The 21,170-nt window shown below is 44.4% G+C and overlaps 1 protein-coding gene across 8 annotated transcripts in view; it reads left to right on the forward strand.

Annotated features, from left to right (window-relative positions):
* The window catches only part of LOC133364404 (myomegalin-like), a 164,637-nt gene that overhangs the window by 88,001 nt on the left and 55,466 nt on the right, over positions 1-21,170 (forward strand). For all 8 annotated transcript variants that reach the window (XR_009757937.1, XM_061584874.1, XM_061584884.1 and 5 more), the window contains 8 exons: positions 623-817; positions 5,305-5,445; positions 8,949-9,030; positions 13,496-13,587; positions 13,837-13,953; positions 14,334-14,471; positions 15,042-15,154; positions 15,606-15,736. Coding sequence is in view for 7 of the 8 variants with exons in the window: in XM_061584874.1 (XP_061440858.1) it covers positions 623-817; positions 5,305-5,445; positions 8,949-9,030; positions 13,496-13,587; positions 13,837-13,953; positions 14,334-14,471; positions 15,042-15,154; positions 15,606-15,736 (1,009 nt within the window). In the remaining variant the exon portion in view is untranslated. The remainder of the gene's footprint in view (positions 1-622; positions 818-5,304; positions 5,446-8,948; positions 9,031-13,495; positions 13,588-13,836; positions 13,954-14,333; positions 14,472-15,041; positions 15,155-15,605; positions 15,737-21,170) is intronic.

The raw sequence follows: 21,170 nt of genomic DNA on the forward strand, positions 1-21,170 counted from the left end.
AAGGCATAGGAGCTGTATTTTCTCCTTGATCTGTTCATCTTGTCTGGAGATGGAACCAGGGCCAGCTCCAGGCATGACTGGGCTCTTGGGTGCCAGCCCACCTGGGCCCCCAGCTCCCAGTCCCCCCCCGACTGTGCAGGACCACTCCACTTACCTTTTTTCTCTTGCTCTGAAGTCGCTGCCATCAACCAAGATGGCGGCGGAGGCTTCTCTTAAGGGGCTGATACCCCTGCCACCATCTTTGTTGATGGCATGCATGCACGCTACATTGTGTGCGCTCACATGTCTGCCATCAATCAAGATGGTGGTAGGGGCATTAGCCCCTTATAGAAGCCTCTGCTGCCATCTTGATTGATGCCAGTTGTGCGCGCAGGGCATTCACAGAAAGGGAAGCAGGTGGGTTCTGCAGGCCCACACGGTCTTTAAAGGGGGCTGGGAGATCCCTCTCTGCGATCTGCGGCAGGGTTGGGAGTCAACCCTGGCAAGGAATGTGGAAGGGGAGCGCTACCCCCACACCCTAAGGAGGGGCCCTCAGCCAAGGCCCGACCTGGGAGACCTTTGGCACTAGCCCTGGATGGAAGCCCTGTTCTCCTCCTTACCCTTATGTCTCTTGTTATCTTAGGCGCTGTCAGCAACACTGCTGTGCAAACTGGGACCTGGGCAGAGGGACATTGTGGAAGAGCTGTACCTCCATCTTCAGCAAAAAGAGCAGATAATTGAGGAACTCCTCAAAGACAAGAGCCGACAGGCTGTGGAACAAGTGGCTGAGCTTCAGGAGTTGTTTCAAGCTGTGAGCAACAAAGAGCAGCAAAGTTGTGTAAGTTGGGCAAAGTGCAGCTGTTCAGTATGATTGACACTGCTTTCCTGTGCTTCAGGTATTAATTTCTCCAAGCTGCGTTCACAGATTTCACATGTATCAGCAGTATAGACTCAGTGGTTGGGGAGGTGGATTTCCCATGGTCTGTCCATGGCTACTAGTTATTATGGTCATAATCCCCCTCTACTGCCGGAAGCAGTATGCCTCTGAATACCAGTTGCTGGGAATCACAAGTGGGGAAAGTGCTCCTGTGCTTGGGTCCTGCTTGCAGGCTTCCCATAGGCATCTGGTTGGCCACTGTGAGAACAAGATGCTAGACTGGATGAGTCTTGGCCTGAACCAGCAGGGCTTTCCTTATGTTATGTTCTCACAATATAACATAACATAAGCCTGTTATGTGTCCCTACTTAGCAATCTTCCAATTTCAAACATTTGTATCTGATGCTTGGGCACTTGAGACGCGCTAGGAATCCTGCTAGCGAATCACTCTCCCTGCTGCCTAGAAATCTCCCTCTCTCTGAGGTGGTGTCGGAGATGCCCAGGCATTGCTGTCATGGACATCCAGAGCAAAACTTTATTGTCCGGTGTGACTCAGGATTTCATGGCCCCTATCGTGGCTGTGGGCCTGTCTCAAATTATAGCTGGTTCCATCTATGTGACAAGGTGTACTCTTAATCTGTGATGTTTTGTTTGTCAGGAAGCTGATGACGAGTATATTGCTCAGGTCCTGCTTGCGGGCTTCCCCCAGGCACCTGGTTGGCCACTGTGAGAACAGGATGCTGGACTAGATGGGCCACTGGCCTGATCCAGCAGGCTCTTCTTATGTTCTTATCCTAGCACTTTTCAGGAAACTTGATATAGCTCCTTTCTCATGGATAGAACACTACTTGGTTAGGCTTAAGCCAGGGCTGAGGAATCTGAGGCCCTTCAGCAGTTTGGGGACTAAACTGCCTTTGTCACCAACACTGGGAGATGTATAAGGGAAGTGTGACCCTGTTTATTCTCCTTGATCTCTTGGTGGAGTTCATTACCATCAACCATGGGATTTTTTAGCTAGACTGGGACAAGGAAGCGCTGTATTGTGGTGGCTTTGGTGCTTCCTGACTAGACTGTTCCAGAAGGTGGTCGTAGGACACTGCTGTTCGTGCTCTATATTCTTTAGTCTAGGAGAAGACCACAAAGTTTCCCATGCTGTTTAACATTTACATGAAACAACTGAATAATGTCATCTGGAGATTTAAGCTAGAATATCATCATTATGTAGATGATACCAAGCTCTTGTCTCTTAATCCATCTTGCAATCCCAGGGAAGAGTTGGACGTTCTAAACTGATGTATCTGTTTTACAGTGGATGAGGATGAATCCAGTCAAGACAAAGGCTGTGTCAGTAAGGGATTCCGCCAATGTGGAATTTAAGTGTTTTTGACAGAATTGCACTGTCCCTACACTATGCACATGGTTATTCATATTCTAGCCCAGGGGTGGGGAACCTCCAGGCCATTTTGGAGAAGCCACACCCACCTGCCCTACACATGACATCATATAGCAATATGACATCATGCTACAAGGGAACAATCAGGAGCTTAAAGTGGGCTTCTGTTGTTTCTTTGCTGGATCAAGGCACGCTCCCAACTACCCAACCACTGATGCTGCTCTTTGAAGCTATCCCGCATGGCTCCTTTCCACCTTTGACATAGGAGGTAGAAAGGATGTACAGGGAGGCTTTGAAAACCCTTTGTAATCCTCCTTGCTGTTCTCCTTTGTATCTCTAATATCAGAGGTGCAAAGGAGAACCGTGGGGAGGATCACAAAGTCTTTTCCTGCATTTCCCTTTTCATCCTCCTATGCTGGAATTTTGAAAGGTGGGCAGGACAACCCATCTGTCAATTGTGTGATGGCATAATTATGTCACATGTTTGACAAGTGGGTTGCCCTGCCCATCTGTCAAAGCTGGGCCATGCGGGAGCCAAAAAGATTCCCCACACCTGCCCTCGTCGCTTGCAGGTTAGATTATTGCAATATGGGGCTACCTTTTGAAAACAGTTTGGAAGCTTTGATGGGTTCAGAAGGTTTTGCAAGGTTGCTCAGTGGAGCAAGCAGATAGGAACATATTACACAAATTTTTCTGGTCTCAATTCACTAAGTGGCCTCCAGCTAGAGTATCTTAAGAATTGCTTCAAGCTATATGAATCTGTCTCAAATCTTTTACTGGGGCATTATTCTCTGTCCCCACTCCCTCCCACCGTTGGAAGTGTGGCAGCTGGTCATGAGCATTAGGACCTTTCTTTGGTAGCACCAAGATGATGGATCACCCTGCCAAAGGAAGCTCACCTTGCCTCATTGCAGACCATCTTTTGGCAGATAGCTAACCCTTACCTTTTCCAGTAGGCATTCTCTGATTCTGATGCTTTATTTTAATGTAGTTTTTTGGCTGCTGCTTTTTTATATTGACTGATTTTTTCCCCTTTTTTTAATTTCTTTTTTATTTATGTATGTATACTTGTCTTACCGTGTGTGTGTGTGTGTGTGTATACATTAAGGGGAATGTAAGTTGAGCGGTTAATGTGCATAGTAACCGGCCATTGTGCACATTCACCAAGCCTCATAGATAATGTGCACATTAACCTTCCATGAAGAGGGAGTTGTGCATATCTCAACTGCATTTTGTACATTCACCAGGCAGTGTGCACATTCTCCAGTGAGTATGCATAGTCTCTGAGAAACATGCCTTTTTTCCTATCTCTTTTCAGAATTGTACAATCTGTGCCCCTCCCTAAGCTGTTTCTGGCCCACTGCCAGATCTTACAGGTCTGGCAACACACACCCTCCCACTGAGCAGAGCACCAGGAGATGAAGATTAACAACTAACATTTTTCTGTAGACCAGCTCCCTTTTCACCATTCTCACCTGTTCCTCAGTCAGCAGAGCAGCACAAGGGGGTGGGGGTTGCAAGGGGAAGAAAGTTTCAAACCTTCCTTCCCATGATGCTAAGGGAAATTGCTCCCCCACTTAAGCTAAGGAAAAAGCTTAATAGCAGCATGGGGTCAGTCATCATGGGAATCATAAGGAAGGGTTACCCAGTAGGGCAGAGGACTAGGAGAGAGAGTATGTGAAGTCCCTCTGATCCTACCCACTGCCATTTTTGCTGCCGCACCCCCCACCCCCCACTGCTGAGAGATTATTCCATGAGAATCCAGCTCTTGGTGGAAAAAAGTTTGTCCACTACAGCTTTCATTGCCGCAGTCTTTTTAGGGCTTTAGAAGCTGATGTTGGAATGTCAGAAACATAGCATATATGCATAGTCCAAACTGTGGTCAGAGTGCATCATGGTTGTACAGAAGAGCAGGGCCACAGCCACATCTTCAGCTCACCTGTTGACATCAGCCATTGCAGAAGGGGGGCAGTCAAATCACTGTTCCAGTCTGGAGCCTAAATTGGGCCTGATACCATCATATGATGGTGATGGGGCTGACTCAGCCCTGCCCCTGAAGCAATACCTCACACTCCTTTTACCTTTGCTAGCATGAGCAGCAAGGCTGCAGATGCAATGGTGGTTCTACCACTCCATTAGGTCCTGATGCTCCCCAGTGCGGAGTGGCATTCAATGCTTGTCCTACTCAGAGTAGACCCAAACTTCCCTCCTTGTCTCAGCTGATGAGGCTGAAACAGCATCATTGGTGAGGTGAGTGGTGGCGGCAGACCTGGAGGTGCTTTGCTGAGGAGCTGCCCCAGCCTGCTGTGATTATTCCTCCACGGCTCACTTGAGCCGCCTTGCCCACTGCCCGCCTTGTCTGCTGCCTCCACCATGGCCCAACATGTTTAGAAGGCTCTCCTCACACTGTAGTTTGCAACACCACAGCATGACGACAGCCTTAGAAAAGTATTATATGTAAGATATCCATAATAAAATACATATATAGAGTGAGGTGGAGAAACAGAATATAAATGCTGAAAAAGAAATAAGTACTGGATGGCAAAATAACAGAGGCTGGCTGTTACCTTTTTGTGCTGCTTGTGAGCTTTCCAGAGCCATCTGAGCTTCCTGTTGGAAATGGAAAGTTGGATTAGATCCCAGGGTGGAAAACCTTTTTCAGCCTGACGGCTGAATCCAGAATTGGCTTATCTTCTGTGGGCCACCAGCCTGTCAGTCACCTACTGTCAGGTGATTCAAAGTTCAAGCTGGGAGCAGACAAAGGCTTATCTTCAACCTTAGCGTTGTAGTCCCACAACACTAGGATCAGCGATAAGAAGTCTCTTATTGCTTATCAGAGATAACAGATCTTCATACCTGATGTCAGATGACAGCAAGTGTCTAACAGATGGCTGTGCTTGCCCCAAATGGGCTTGCAAGCCAAATTCAGAGGCCTGGCATGCCTAACTAGGCCTGCAGGCCAGCATGGCAATTCTTATATGCTGACAACATTTTCTGTGACAGAAGTTGGTTCTTACTTCCTGCCTTTCTCTTTATTTTCCTTGTTGCTTTTTAGATGTCTTCTGAGAAAATGGCACAAGCTCTAATAGAAAGAAGTTGCGAACTGCAAGTTTTACATCAGCAACTGAAGGGCCAAATTCCTCAAGAGAAAAATGAAGCTTCCGTTACCCAGCTCAAACGAAAGGATGAGTCTGAAGTAAGAATGGGTGTCTGTGAGAGAACATTATCTCTCAGAAGGTTGGCAAGGGGCAAATACAGACAGCTCAGCTGAGAAGGGATTAAAAGGCATCTTCTGTCACTTTTTAGCTAGCTTGTGCTCAGGGCTCAAGCATAGAGTGGGAAAATGTATCCAGATTGCAAGCGCATTGCCACGAGGAAAGAAATTCAGATCATGATTGAGAATTATTTCACTGATATCTGTGTAGCATGTCTACCTCTTGTGAGATTTGCTAGAACCAGTTAGAACAAACAAGTGTTTTCAATCGTCTGTGCCACTGTGATCCTCGAGATGTTGTTGGACTCCAGTTCCCAGTCACTGACCATTTGCCATGCTGGTTGGGGCTGAGGGGAGTTGGTCCCACAACGTCTGGAGAGCCATGGGTTCCCCACTGCTGCTGTAGAATAAAGGAGGAGAGAGTGCTTCGGTAGCTTGAGAAGTGTATTATGCTATTTGACTTACTGTTCCCAAAACTACAAGTCTTTGAGTTCCTTAGGTATACTAGCATTTTCAGGGTACAGGCAATAGGAGCCATCAAAGTATGGCAGCCAATTGTTTCGTCTACTGTCAATCCCCATAATAAACAGGAACACTGAGATCTGTTGGGTCATGGGGACAGGGAACAGTGTAATTCATGTATAATTAATATACAAATGTTGCAGGCAACACACACTAATTGAATGTTATGTAGAATATCTAGGAATTCTGTTCACTGGTGAATGGTGTTAGGCAAATGAGGGTCAATGAAGACTGTGTACACATAGCAGTTTAAAGTTGGTTTGGTGCTTCCCATGTGTGCATGTTTTTTGCATTGTCCACACAATGTTGTTTTCATCCAAATGGAAGCCCACATTTCCCCACATTTATTTTGGATTTTCCAAATCCACAAATAATGTAGTAAAGAAAAAACAACAACATAAAATTGCATATTATATTGCCCAAATGTGGATATACTGAAGCGTATTGTATGGGTAAGGATTTGTGTGTGTGTGTGTGATGATGTTTGATGGGTGCCATCTATCGCCACACCCCCTACTTCCATTGGCGAGGTGCTCCTTGGTGGGCTACTGGTGGTTGTGGGCATAACACACGTTATTGTTTTAATTTTTAGCCAGCTGTTTTGTGCGAGTCTGGTGTATCAGGAAACCTTTTTTAAAAATTGACCACGTGCACAAGTCAGCAAACACCTGCCTACTTGCTCACAATGGATCTCAAGTTTCCAGAACTCAAGGAAGGTGGAGCACTGAGGGGAGGGGAAAACAACACACAGTGTGAATGCATCACATCAGGCACTGCCCACAAGTGCAAATAGGAAACATTGAGATAATGTTTAAATTGGAAGGGATCATGTGTGGACAAATATGCACAGAAATGCACACAGAAAAATTGAATCTGTGTGACATTAACACTTTAGTGTGCAGACAGTCGAAAATCATATTGCATGAACAACCTAGCATTGTCCGTCCTATGTAAGTTGTAGGAATTCTATAGATTTCCAAGTAAAGGAAAACTGGGAAATATTTTTTCTTTCAAGGGCCGCATTCCTTTGGAGCCAGGGTTATAAATAGAAATTTGTAATAGTATAGTATCGCATTCTCTTTCCTCACTCATATGCTCTTTCAGTGGGAACACAAAGATGAAGAAGGAAAGGAACGTAAGTCAGAACGTGCAATTTTGCAAGTGCCACACAATGGTAGTACCATTAGGAGTTATTCTTTAGTGTGGCAGCACCTGTGCTCTGGAACTCTCTCTTTTCAAACCCTGTGTGGTGCTTTGAAGTCCCAGTAATCATCACCTGACACCATTGTGATGTCAGGTGATTGACAAATGAATGACCTCGCTACCTGTCAAATTCAGCCTGCGAGGGGTAGGGGAGATGCCAGCCAGCATGGTCTGCCAGCCAGATTACATTTCCCATCCTTGCCCTAAGCGGTCTTGTCTGCATCCCTAAGTGGCCTGAGTCCAGGATACATCATTTACTGATTTCTCCTAAAATAATGTACCTGCACGTTGAGAGTCTCTACTTCATGTGTCCATTCCGCCAAAGTTCTGGTGGGTGGACGGTTGCTTGACTGACTGGCTTGAGACATGGCATTCTCAGTGATGGTTTCAAAGTTACGGAACACCCCTTGTAAGTTTTAAGGTGCTGCACATGTGTGAAAAATAATTTGCAGGAGAACAGCAAGAGAGCCAGATCTCTGAGGTCCAGGAGGAACCTTCCCAGAGATACGAGCAGGAGAAAGCTGCTGACTAAAATGGAACGGCTGTTTCATCTTTGGAAGCTTTCTCCCACCCTGCTCTTGGCACTTTCATATACTAGATAGCTTCAGCTTGCCTACGGTTTGAATGGTGGGGCTACTCTAGAAGTCCGCTCGATACTGTCTGTTTAAGCAGTTTTTTCACTAGGATCAAGCTGGGCAGACTAGTTCAATAAGCTTGCAGCTGAAGCTGGCTGAGCACAGGATGGGCTGGCATCTGTGACATCACAAAGCTGCATTTCCCCATCCTTGGAGAAGGCTTTTCAAGCTGCTTTAAACTGTGTTTTTTAAAAAGGTAACAAATAAGAGCACATGAAATACTAAAAAAACCCAAACATTGACAGCCCATCTAAAGTGCGGTGACAGAGGCAGGTCTGACAGTGGAATCAGTGCTCAAATTGCTGAATGTGGGAGGAAGCTGAGCTCACCAGGGGCACCAGTAGGAACTTTTTTTCCTAAGGCTAATAGCTGGAGGGTGGGGGTGGGTGGGATTTTCCTTGGTATCGTGGCTGGGGAGGGACCTGCTGTTCAATTTTTTAAATCTGACATTGGGTGATATTCAATGGTAGTCTTACTTAGAGTACACCCATTGAAGTTAATAGACATGACTAACTTAGGTTCATTAATTTCAGCAAGTCTATTCTGAATAGGATGTAGCTGAATACAACCTATGGCTTCTAATGATGCATTTAGCATTGCATCTAATTGGCCCTATGTGTGCAATTTTAAAGCAAATTGTTTTCAAAATAAAGCCCTGAAGTCTTTCCTGGAGACCTAAAGGACTAAGAGCAATACTGAAGTGAGTGAGCAGGTTTGTTGCTTCTCAGAGGGAGAAAACTGTCTGTGAGCAAACTCTGCTTTACCTTCTTATTATAGGCAGTTTCATTTGGAGTTGTAGTGGTTAGAGCAGCCTTTCCCAACCAGTGTGCCTCCAGATGTTGTTGGACCACAACTCCCATCTTTCCTGACCATTGGCCAACCCTCGCAGGCTGAATTTGACAGGTAGCGAGGTCATTCATTTGTCAATCACCTGACCTTGGGCCAGTCTCAGTCTCAGAGGAAGGCAATGGTAAACCAACCCTGAATACTGCTTATGAAAACCCTATTCATAGGGTCACCATAAGTCAGAATTGACTTGAAGGCAGTCCATTTCCATTTCATTTCATTCTATTCAAGTTCTCAAAACCTATGAAATATCAATAATATGTATATTTATGTTCTTAGGCACTGAGGCAAGAAAGGTTTGGCAAGAGCACCAGTATCATGATCTCTAAGAAAGAAGGCAGCAGATCCAAGGTGGAGAAAGGTTGGTCCATAAGCAGCTTCTGTTCAGTTTAACCCAAGGCCATCCAGAATGTTTGCTTGCAGACACAATTCTGCTGCTTCATATAAAGTGTGATTTCTAAGCCCATGACTGTTGTTCAAGTAAGGGAACCTTCTGTGGTAGGACAGTGAAAGAGGGGCTTATATTTAGGAACTACTGTCAGCATGTGGGGTCAAGTAAGTTCAATGATCAGTGTATATTTTGTGTTCTATTGATAAATAAGCTCATATACTGTGTTCATATTGATGAACGAGAGAGCTGTGTTTGTTTATTTATTTATTTTAGGGGGAGTGCTCCAAAATTAGAGCCACTTATCACAACAGACTGCAAGGAATTCTCCATAGAGTCTTAATAGTTTGCTTTCTTTTAAAGTTCTCTTCCAGCAAAATGGGTGGGGTTGGGTTTGTAGATCTTTCACTCATATTTTCCAGGACTTAAACTTTAATTAAAAAAAACTAAGTTGAGCTCAGGGTAGTTGCTGGCAGGTGTCTGCTGAATTCCAGCTCCATCCTGGTGCCATCCAGAGGTTTTGGATTGCAACTCCTGTCAGCCCCATCAGCATGGCCATTGGTCAGAGTAATAGCAGTTGTAATGCAAAACAATGTGAAAGGCATCAGGTTGGGGAAGGCTGATTAACTAACCAGGAGTGCTTATGCCCAGCTTAGGTTGATTTGCCAGCTATGGCCATTCTTGGTCTGGCTGCTAGTGAGCTACTAGGCCCAATTCAAGGTGTTAGTACTGGCATATGAAGCCCTAAATGGCTTGGGGCCCAAAAACCTAAAAGAGCGTCTTCCCCAGTATTAACTATTTGAGACCCAAGGCAAGGCCTTGGTGGTGCTACCACTGGTGGCTGCTTGGTTGGCATTCACCCATGACAGGGCTTTTTAAGTGGTGGCTCCCCATTTGTGGAGTGCCCTCTTCAGTGAGGTGCATCTGTCTATTGACTTTTAGGAGGTATTTGAAAACATTCTTGTTTACTCGGACTTTTGATGGCTGAAGAAGACTGTTCCTGGCAACCTGGATATCACTGGATGAAAGAATATTTTTAATTGTAACTGTTTTTAGAATGCTTTTCTTTTTCTTGTTGTAGTTGTTGTTAAATTGTTTTGTTGATGTGTTTGGGCTCCTTTGGGAAGAAGAGCAGGATATACAGTTAAATAACAAGAAGAACATAATAACCGTCATAGAAAAGGTGCTGAAGTGGGTGAGTGCTGTGCAACTCCAAGCATTTTTAGACAGATTGTCTGGATCCATTTCAGTCTGGTCCTTGACCTGGGTTTGGTACTGATTGATGGCTTATACCAGGAGAACAAAAAGAGTGTCTCCCTGCTACCTCTCAGCAGCTTTCAGTACTATTGATCATGGTATCCTTATGAATCATCTGTCAGATGGGTACTGGGGGAACTGTGCTCCAGTGCTTTCATTCCTGTCTGGATGGCTGCTTCTAGACGATGGTGATCAGGACCATTACTCTGCTCCATGGCAGTTATACCTTGATGTGCATATTTTGGGAATATTTTGCCCTGCATGCTGTTTAACATCCACATGAAACTGCTAAATTAGGTCATCTGGGGATTTGGACTGAGGTGTCATCAGTATACTGATGACATCCAGCTATATTTCTCCTTTTTATCAGATTCAAGTGAATCTGAGAATGTGCAGAAAATCAGTGTCTAGAATTAGTAATGGACTGGATGAGGGCCAGTAAACTGAAGCTCAACTTGGAGAAGATGAAGTTACTGTTAATCTCTCCAGGGAGATGATGTTTAGCCTGTCCTTGATGGAACTGCACTCTCGCTAAAGCAGAGATGACAAAGATGCCTGTAGTGTGCAGATGCCACCCGCAAGTCCTTTTTTGACCCCCTTAGATCCTTTACATTTCTGTATGTAGCACAGGAGCAGCTTCTGCAGCAGTGAAAATTGCTGTGTAATGCAAGTCACATATAACTGGCATTACTGGGCTAATATGAGATTAAATGAGGGAAAGGGAGTTGCACAGAGATAAATGTTCTTAAATGTCTGCAGGGGTGTCTGCCGCATACTTTTCTTCCTTTTGCAGAGAACTTTCCAGAGCAATTGGGAAAGATTGCGCTGAGGAGCAATAACGAAGATAAGTAATTCAACTGAGCTAATCTCTGTGATGAACTTGTTGGACCTCTGAACGGCTCTCTGGCTGGAAAGGTCCAACAAATTCATCAGGTTGATCAAGGATTAGAAGGGAAACTGGCTCCGTATATGTGTGCATATATGTGGGCCACCTTTGCAACCACCTCTTACCTCCTGCTCAACTGTTTGTCAATCAGCTGAGAAGCAGGAGTGGTGAGTGTGCACAGAAAGAGAGTGTGAGTATGTAGTGGCCCACTTTGACCACGACCAGCACTGATATGCAACCCTCAGACAGTGAGGGAGCAGGAAATGCAGCTCTCTGGCCAAACAAGGCTATCTTCCTCTGTCTTAAGGAAACAAGTTTTGCAGGTTGTGGGTGCTAATACATTTGGTCTTATCCTTTGATGGTCAGATAGCATAAACCTTCTTCTAGATAGAAATAGTCTTATCCATAACCTGGTAACATCCTGTTTGCATTGTGTTGTGCTCTGACTTTCCATTGAAGACTGCTTGGAAACTTCGTTGGTTCAGAGTGCAGAACCTGCATGGAACACCCATAAAAACTACACTGGCTCATGGCTTGTTTTGTTTAAAGGTGCTGGTCTTTACTTTTTCAATTCCTAAGTAGCTTGGGACATGCCAAATCTCATGAAGCTTCAAAGTAGAATGCTGCCACCACTCTTTAAGTCCACTCCAACCTGGGTCAGGAGTCGCCTAAGCTACACACCAGATGTCACTTGCGATACAATGGAGCAAGAGCCAGAAACCAGATTCTCTGCTCCTTGAGCATTAAAGCCACTCAGAAGCAGCTTGACCAATTGGTTAGGACCAGCTTTAATACCAAACTCTCAACCAAGAATCCTCACCAAATTATTAGAGGTAGATCTGTTAATAATTATTTAAACATAGGTGCATAAAAGAAGAACCTGTATACCAATGAAGAATATCTATATACGTAAAAATGTAAGCTGCTAAACCTGTCACACTGCAGTTTGCTTGGCCACAGACAGGTAGTGCCGCTGTCTGACCGAGCCGTGCTGAACTCAAGGCAGGATGGGAGAAGGAAGCAAGCAAGGTCAGTGGGGAGAGGCTGACAGCTGCTCTGGGCTTAAGGCCGGGGGAAAGGGAAGGGAGGAAGCAAAACAGCGGGATGAGAAAGAAGGCAGCCTTGGCGGTGCAGCAGGGGCCTGTGGGGGCAGCCGAGGTACGTCGCAGTGCCATCTCTCCAGGGGGCAGTGGTGCAGGGCGGCAGCAGGCGCCTGCAGCAGCACACGGACAAGCCAGGCAAGTGGGCCTGAACTGTGAGCGGGCACATGCTGGCCAATGGATTGGCAGGGCTGCCGGGGGGCAGAAGTGGGGCTGCCTGGCGGGGTTGGTGCGCAAAGCACACAGGGGTGGGGCCCCTAGTAAGAATAAAAAGATTGTAAGGGTATAGAAGTACATTTAGGGAATTCTAAGACAAGTGATAAAACAACAACACTAACTTGTCTAACTCTAATACGAGTCGCATGAAGCAAAATGACCAGCAAAAGGACACCAGCATGTAGCGTACTGACGTCTGTAGGTGATAGGATCCAAGGCGTGAGGCACAGAACTAAGGAACCAAATCATTTTTATAGAGTAAGGCGTAGCAACGGCAAACCAACTCTCTCAGCCAGTCAGAGGGCTAGTTAACTGGAACTTTCTAGAACTTGGGTGTACCTGAGATCTCACCACACAGGCATTTCTTAGCAAAACCGCTATAGCGGCCTTGAAGTCTAGCTTATACAGGTGCAAGGATGAGCTCATATCTAATTGGTGGGAAAGAAACTTTTTCTACCCAGAAGTAGAGAACCAGACGGAACCATTTTTCTGAACCAAAAAAATCTTGATGTGGAGAGGATTTCTGATCTTTTAATCTCTGTTTCTAATACTAAATATGCTTCTGTTCTCTCATTATTTATATGCTTTACTTCGTATTTAGTATTCTTATTTATTTAGTTTGTGTGAAAAACTCCTTTTGTAAGCTGATCTGGAAGTCTGGGGACTGAAGAGCAGGATACCAAATATCCTAAATAAAGCTGAAACCGCATGTGATTATGCAGTTCCATGCATTTTCTCCCTATGCATATGTTCATATGTGTGTCCCTTTAAAAAAAAACTATTGAGTGGTGGGTGGGCTCCTTAACCGTTCCCTTCTGGTGGTTTTCCTGCTGAAAATTTCTCTTCATCTCCAGCTTTTCTGTCTACAGGGTCTGTGGCCTCCTAACGCTGGTTTTGGTTTTTAAAGTTGTTGGGGAAAAGATGTATGTGATCATGTTAATGTGTAATTCCAGCCTAACATTGTGTTTCCTTTCTCCAGGTATTTTAGAGACAACTGCTGGACTTGAGGAAGAACTCACTAATGCCAAAGAGGAGCTTGAGCTATTGACACGACGGGAAAAGGAAAGCAGAGTGAGTTTCAGTCAAAATATTTAGAGACAGAGACCACTTCTGTTCTGCTCACGTGATATGTGCTGGACAGAAAGGGTATTTACTATAGTTCTGTGCAGTTTTCATAGGGAAGGATGCCATGTGCCAGGCTACAGTTTTAGCACATGGGTAGATTTCTTCCCAGGCATGAGTCAACATGAGGAACATTTGACAGTTCCTTGTGTGGCATTTTTCTCTGTACTTATTGGCTCTTGTTTGTCTTCTCTGCAGATGGAACTCTCTGCTCTTCAGTCTGTGGTGGCCTCTCAGGAGGAGGAGCTGCAGGTTCAAGCTTCCGATGTTGAATCTCTTACTAGAAACATCCAGATCAAAGAAGAACTAATAAAGGTGGGACTGCCAACAAAAATGTCTTCTCCAGTTCTCTCTTGCTGCAGATATCAGTGTGTGTAATTTCATATATAGTTCATCACTTTAGCAGACAATCTTTGTTTAAATACCAAATTGTTTTAGTGAATAATAAGCAGCAGGCCCTTTTATTATAAAACACATGTGTTTTTGTGTTTAATCTCAGGCTTTCTTTGGGATGTTGTAAGTGAAAAATCTCTGTTGGGTTTTTAATCTGGGGCCTCCCATTCTGGATGTACTTCACACTTTCATGAGGTGATAGATCTCTTGCTTCCAATTGACTGAAAGAGTGTGGTAGATGCATGGCCCAGAGTTATGGACTGCATTTCCTCATTCTTCAAGTCACACTCTCTGACTTTCAGGACTTGCAAATGCAGCTGGTTGACCCTGAAGAATTGCCAGCAGTTGAGCAACTTACCCATGAAGTTTTGATGCTTCGGGAAAAGATATCCAAGATGGAATTGCAAGGACAGGAAGCCACTGAAAATAGAAGGCTGCAGGTATAACAGTAAAGTGTCACAGCCATATGGATTATTCAAGTTTGGTTTGATTTATATTTGTTTCCTGTCCTGCTTCAAAGGAGTTCAGAACTGTGTAGATTATCTCACAAAACCCCTGTACAATAGATAACAGTGAGAGAGCAACTGAAGATGACTATGAGCTTCCTGACTGAGCAGGCATTTAAACACTTTACCCCAGTACTCTGCCAGTGACATGGCCTCTTTTGTCCTAGATGTTTACTACAGTTGTAGGCTTTCATCTTTTGCAGAGCACTGTGATATCAGTACCCGTAAAGCAATCTGGATTGAAATATATCATAGAATAGTGGAGTTGGAAGGGGCCTACAAGGCCATCAAGTCCAACCAATATGATGCGGTCCACTTGCATGCGTGCTCATAGCCTGCATCTGATTACTGTGGGGATCTTTTTCAGCAAATAAGAGAAGTAAGCTGCAGGAATGCAGCTCAGTCACACGTTAGAGATGCCTTTTGGCACAAGTTCGTTTTTCCTTGTGCATAGCTGTAAAATCCACACTTACCATAAATTGAAGCAGATTGTTCACCTTGCAGCTGCTGCAGGTGTTGGAGGGGCTGGTAGCAGAGAAGAATCAGCTGAATGAAACCATGAAAGCAGAAAAACAGCTCTACAGCACTTTGGTGAAGTTTCATGCTCATCCTGACAGGTGAGGGGATACCTTGCTACCTGCTTCCCATACTATGTAGCCTCAGTTAATACTGTAGCATCTGACAGACAGAGGCTGGAATTTTTGTGTAGCTGTGACTAGAAACTCCCTTTTACTTATGTTTCTTTGCTTTCCTCCTCTCCTGTTATTTGTTGACCTTTCTAACAAGATTATAGACTAGTTTAATAAATCATTAACCCTCCAAGTGTTACCGGGAAGGGCTGTTTATATACCCATGTTGTAGGAAGTGGTCTGTCTCCCACCTTCTGCATCCACAGTTTTCTCCTGTCTTGATCAGGGATAGTGTCACTGAAAGATGGCTAAATGGAATAGCCCTGGTTAGGATGTTGAGTTTGAATTAGAGTAAGTTGTGAGGAGGGAGTAGTGGCAGTTCTTGGCAGAACAACTCAAAAGCTCCTAACCTGCTTCCTGTTCTTTATCGTCTCACTAGCTCTCAACAGCAACAACAGACTCTGCAGGTGGAGCTGGAGGGGGTCCAGGCACTCCGTAGACAACTGGAAGAGGCTCTTGGAAGAAGTCTGGAGTGCCTAAGCAGGCTGGGATCACTGGATGGCATTGGAGGTGGGGAACAGGAGTGTGTGGCAGTCCTGCCCAAGCATGCCTTCTGAGCTGTGGCTTTCACACTGCCCCATGCACATGATGGAAGTTGATCGCTAACAGAGCAAGCGTGTCCTGCCACTGGGAGGGCTGATAAGTGCTTGCTGGAAATGGCAGGCTGTGGAATTCATGTGTGTATCGTTCATATTCCTGGTATGGCCCTACCAGGGAGGTTATATAAGATTTGGGCATCTCATCATTCCTTTCTAGTTGTTCCCCATCAGCACCCTCTTGTTCCCCCCTCCCATTTGGCTGAATAAAGATTCTACCATCCCTGCTCCCTCAGAATCTGTGTTAATTGTTCTGTGCTATCACACATGCATTTGTGATAGAGAGGGGATTTTTGTAGGGTGTGTGTGTATTTTGTTTGGTGGTGGTTTGTTTTTTTGAGCCCTTACTATTTCCCATGTTTTCATGCACTGTTCTTTGAAGCTATTTATGTAAAAGTAGCCTCCTCAAAAAAACTTGTAGACATAAGCACAGATTTAATGGAGGCAGTTAACTCTAAGGAGTTGCATGTTGCTTTCATGTGGTAATTTATATGAATTGTTTTCTGGTAAGATTTGGGTAGTCTCGTTTGGACCTTGATCTTGCATACAATTCTGGCACAACGAGCACAAGGGGGATCATAAATCCAGACAGCAATTCCTGTATTGCTATGGTAAGGAATGGATGTCTGTTATAGCCATCTCAGTCTCTGGCAGCTGCAGAAAAACATCAGCCTGTGCAGATTTAGAGTCCCACCAGTCCAGTTGCGGGGAAGTACCTTCCCACATAGGATTCAGCCCAAATCTGGCTTTTGGCAAATTACAATGATCCCACATTTTGCTGAATCCTGTGTTCACAAACAGAGACACAACACAACTTTCCCCCTGGCTGGCATGGCTGAAAGTGATTGCTGTGGATTTAGGAGGTTTTTGAGAACAGGCCCTTGGCACTCACTGTTTAGTCAGTCAAAAGGCATGATGTTCCAGCCCCCTGAAGAGTCCTGAATATGATGGGGCCTGCATTGGCTTTGAAATAACATTTAGCTTTTAGCATGTGCATGCCTCTTCTATAAAGACAGCATTTTACTTACTCTGGATTACTCTCCCTTTGCAATCAGGTTGCTACTACTTTCTAGCTTGGCATAGTCCCAATTCCAAAATGCTTTGCTCTTTGTTGTTCATTGGTGCAACATCTTAATGTGCGAAATTCACTGCTGTTTGCTGCTGATGTCTGTAACCTGGCTTCAAAAAGTGGGCTAGGAGAGTCGGCTATCTGCCTTCTAGCTATGATAGCAAAATGGAGAACCTTCACGTATAGAGGCAGTATGCCTCTGATTCCCAGATGCTAGGAATGGACAAGAGAGGAGACCTGCTTTCCCTCCTGCACTACTGGTGAGCTTCTAGCAGCATCTGGCTGGCAAATGCTGGAGGCAGATGGATTTATTGGTTTGCTTCAGAAACGCAGTTATTTTATTGCCATCCTCCAGGAAGAGCTAAAACTCTCACAGGTATGCAGATTTATTTTATTTATTTATTTATTAAATTTATTAGTCGCCCATCTGGCTGGTTGTCCAGCCACTCTGGGTGACGTACAAGATAAAAAACAATACATTAAAACGTTAAAATTTAAAACCATAACAGTAAAAACCTAACCCACCCCAAAAGCCTGCCTGAAGAGCCAGGTCTTCAAGGCCCAGCGGAAGCTCATCATAGAAGATTGTGCTTCCAAAGCTGTAACTACTAGATCAAATGCTTCTCTCTGAAAAGCAGCATGGAAATTCTCTCAGAATCAATATATCATTACTAAACACTGGCCCAGAGACGATAGAGGTGGCCACTGCTTCAAGCCAAGGAGATTCACTAGGTTAGGAGTTCTTTGTCGGATCAACCAAAATGATGATGTTTAATCAGTCTCTCTCACTAGCTGATGAAACTGCGGCTGCCATCCCATATACTAGGAGCTAGTGACATTGAGTTCAGTAGGGTTTACTTCTGAGTAGACATGTTTATTGGATTGCAATGCTAATCTACTATTTCTAATGCTAAACTAGACCCACCTTCCCAAATTGACTCTTCATTACCATATCACTGGTAAATTCCTGGCCCTCATATTTGCTGAGGTAGGATTAAAAACATGACTGAAAGTTCTTGAAGAAACAAAGGCTTGGATCCTGAGATTAGTTAACGTATAGACATTGACAGAAGGAATGTGACCCATTCTCTCCTTCCCCCTGCAGTTGCCTATGCCCCCCCCCAAAAATCTCTCTGAAGCATTTGGTGTGTGTCCTGAACATGGATGTGGGGGCTATTGGGGGAGGGGGAAATTGGCCCAAACAGGACTTGGATTCAGAATTAACTTTACGTCTAGGGAGGAAAAGTTTCCCATCCTCCTGGCAGATCCCCATGCTCCACTCTACATTGTTCGTAAGAGCCCTCCAACCTCCAGAGAGGCTTGGGCAGGGAGTAGGCGGGGGATGGAGGATGATGGGACTGGAAACTTCCTTCCAGCATCCAAACTGCAGTGTTCCTTTAGCTTTTCTCTTGCCTTGGTGTGAAGCAAGTGGCCCCAGATTGGTCCAAGACATTTAATTAAAGCATATGCCCAAACTGGATTGTCTCTGTTCTCCCCATTCCTGGCTTTATAGAAGAAACTGGAAGCCCTTATATGTTGTGCCTGCGTTATATAGGGACCAAGCTAGATATGACCCTGGGAATCAAGCCAGTGGTTTCTTGTTTTGATTTTTCTTAAAAAATAGCAGATGTGGGAGGAAGTGTGAGGCTTTCATTATCACCATGGTGGGGGAAGAAAGAGCTGGCCCCTCCCTGTACACTGCAGTCCTGACAGTAATCACTCCCCCACACCTGTTTTGGTTTTTTTACCACACTGGCATCTAAGTTGTAGATTAATTTGCCATTCTAGGGTAATTCTATTGTTAGCTTGTTCTGAATATGGGTAGTTCTGAATATGGGTATCTGCCGGAAGGTTTCTCTGTATATTTAGGGATTCATTCCAGATTTTCTCCTGCTTCACCATATCACCTTCCCCTAGTTATAAAATAAATCCTCCAAAGAAAGGCTACTGTACGTATTTACCCCTACCCACATCTTAACAGAACAACCCTATAAGGTAGGTTAACAAATACCATTAAAAATATTTACACCCACTCTTGGATATCATTCGTAAGATGTCCAAAATTAAAAACAATTGCATAACCTTTTTAAACACTAAAATAGGAGGCAACATAGCAGATAAATAATTCTAAGAAGAAGAGGAGGAACAAATAAGCCCAGCCGGGTTGTAGGTCTGTTATTCAACACAACCAGGCTGGGAGCCAGTTCCAACTACCAGAGCAGGGAGGTCCACAATCTGGGAGGACTAACTGAGAATGCCCTCTCCTGTGTCATTATTAGCCAAAGCTCTGGTGGTGGTGGTGGGACATAGATAAATCTGGAAGGTTCTTCCCCAAGTGGAAAAAGAGGTTTGTGTAGGAGAAGACAGCCAAGCTTGCAGGTCATAAGTTGTAGAAGGCTATAAAGCACGTAATAGGGTCTGGAAACAAATCAGAAGCCAGTGAAGCTGGTATAACAAGCGGAGCTACATCCTCCAAAAAAGCTGTCTCAGGTCAGAACTCTCACTGCTACATTCTGCATGAGCCTTTTCAAAGGCAGCCCCATGTAAAGCCTGTTACAGTAAACTGTTATAGATGTAACTACAGTGTGCATAACCATGGCCAGATGTTAATAGCCAAGCAGCTTGACCTCTTGGTCGCCTTATAGCAGTTCTTGAAAGTTTAGCCTTGATTTCTGCCTTACATTTTGGCCCTGACTCATTATTTCTGATGCTGGGAATATAGTTTCATGTATATGTAGTTTGCTGTTCCCTGCGGCAATTCGTATACATTTGCTTCAACACAGCCCTGAGTTATTGCTTGATCAAGACATCATCTGTTTTTCTGTTGTTCCTCCATTTATCTCCCATCCCCAGGCATGTTCCAGCTCCCTTCCCATTTTATTTCATCTGTGATTTTTGTTACAATTCTGAACGCTATGAGGCATAGACAACGTGTGAGTTGCATGTGGCTCTATATATTCTTATTGCATTCTTTATACTCTTCTGGAAAATCCCAGCTTGCTTTCTCTTCACCCTTCTAAAAATACTTCCCAATCCTAATTGTAGGGAAAGAATCTTGGGGATGGGGGGTGGCAAAGTACACTGCAGTGCCAAGTATAGGTTGTCATCTCTGCACCATAAAGTCCCTTATGATACAGCGTTCCTTATTATACAAAAGACTAGCATGAACACAGATCCTCACAGAATACCATTATAGTCTTGCAGGGTAATGATGGTCAAGTGCAACTGCATGCTTAAAGCCTTATGGCGTTCTTTTGTAATGCCTATTCTTTGGCTTCTGCTGATTTAAATATACATCCAGTATGAATGTTGCAATACCCGTTCTTTACTGCACTGTGTACAGCTGCTCTTTGATTGTCTTCCAGCAAATCATAGAATTACTGAGTTTCGTGTATAAAACAAATATGCACATATATTGGCAAGAAAACAGAACAACACAAGGAAGCAAAGTTGTGTTTGCAAATATTTGTATCCTACACACATGTTAGGGGACAGAATTAGCTGTGTCTTCCTGTTGTGTTTACTTTCAGTGGCAAACCCAGATTTGTCCTCTGTAATACAGGAGGGAGAAGTTTCTGCTTGGATGATTTTCCACTTAAATGGCTCTCCAGCCTTTTTTTTTTTTTTGAGAGGCAAAGTGTTGCTCCATTTCAGAGACACCCTGTCTGGGTTCATTAGAGACGTTTTGAGCTGAAGATTTGTACAGTTTGATTTGGTACAAGCCAATCTGCTCTGTAGAGATTTGTAGCTGCTTCAACCTGATCTGGATAAGATACAAATAGACCCAAATTGATCCTATTTGGTTTGTTACTTGTGATTTGTACAAATTCTGTGCATAGCCCTACTTTTCAGTGCCATAGTGCTATTCACTTACAAAAGCTTCCAATGTTAGTTTGCCATTGGCAGCTGAATCCTGGGTTCAGTCTCATTGCCACCTAAAAGGATTTTATGAAGCAATAAGCTCTCCTGTTTTTTAGTAGAAGGGAAGGATGAATTTTGGCAGGTGCAGAATTCCCAGTACTGAAATTATGAAAGTTTGTGTTGTATGTGCCTAAAGTCTTCCTTCTATAAATTAAGGCTGCCAGTTTTCTAACTAGCTCCTACCAGGGGGTAACTTTAATCATAGCTAGATGTACAGATCTTAGCATAAGGATATGAAACCTGTGGCCCTCCAAGCCAGCATAACCAGTGGTCAGGGATGATGGGTGTTCTAGTCCAACAGCATCGGAGGGTCATAAGTTGCCCCTCCCTGCCTTAGCAGGTAGTGATGCTTATGTCC

This window comes from Rhineura floridana, chromosome 1 (assembly GCF_030035675.1).
Source record: "Rhineura floridana isolate rRhiFlo1 chromosome 1, rRhiFlo1.hap2, whole genome shotgun sequence".
In the NCBI taxonomy this organism is placed as follows: Eukaryota; Metazoa; Chordata; class Lepidosauria; order Squamata; family Rhineuridae; genus Rhineura; species Rhineura floridana.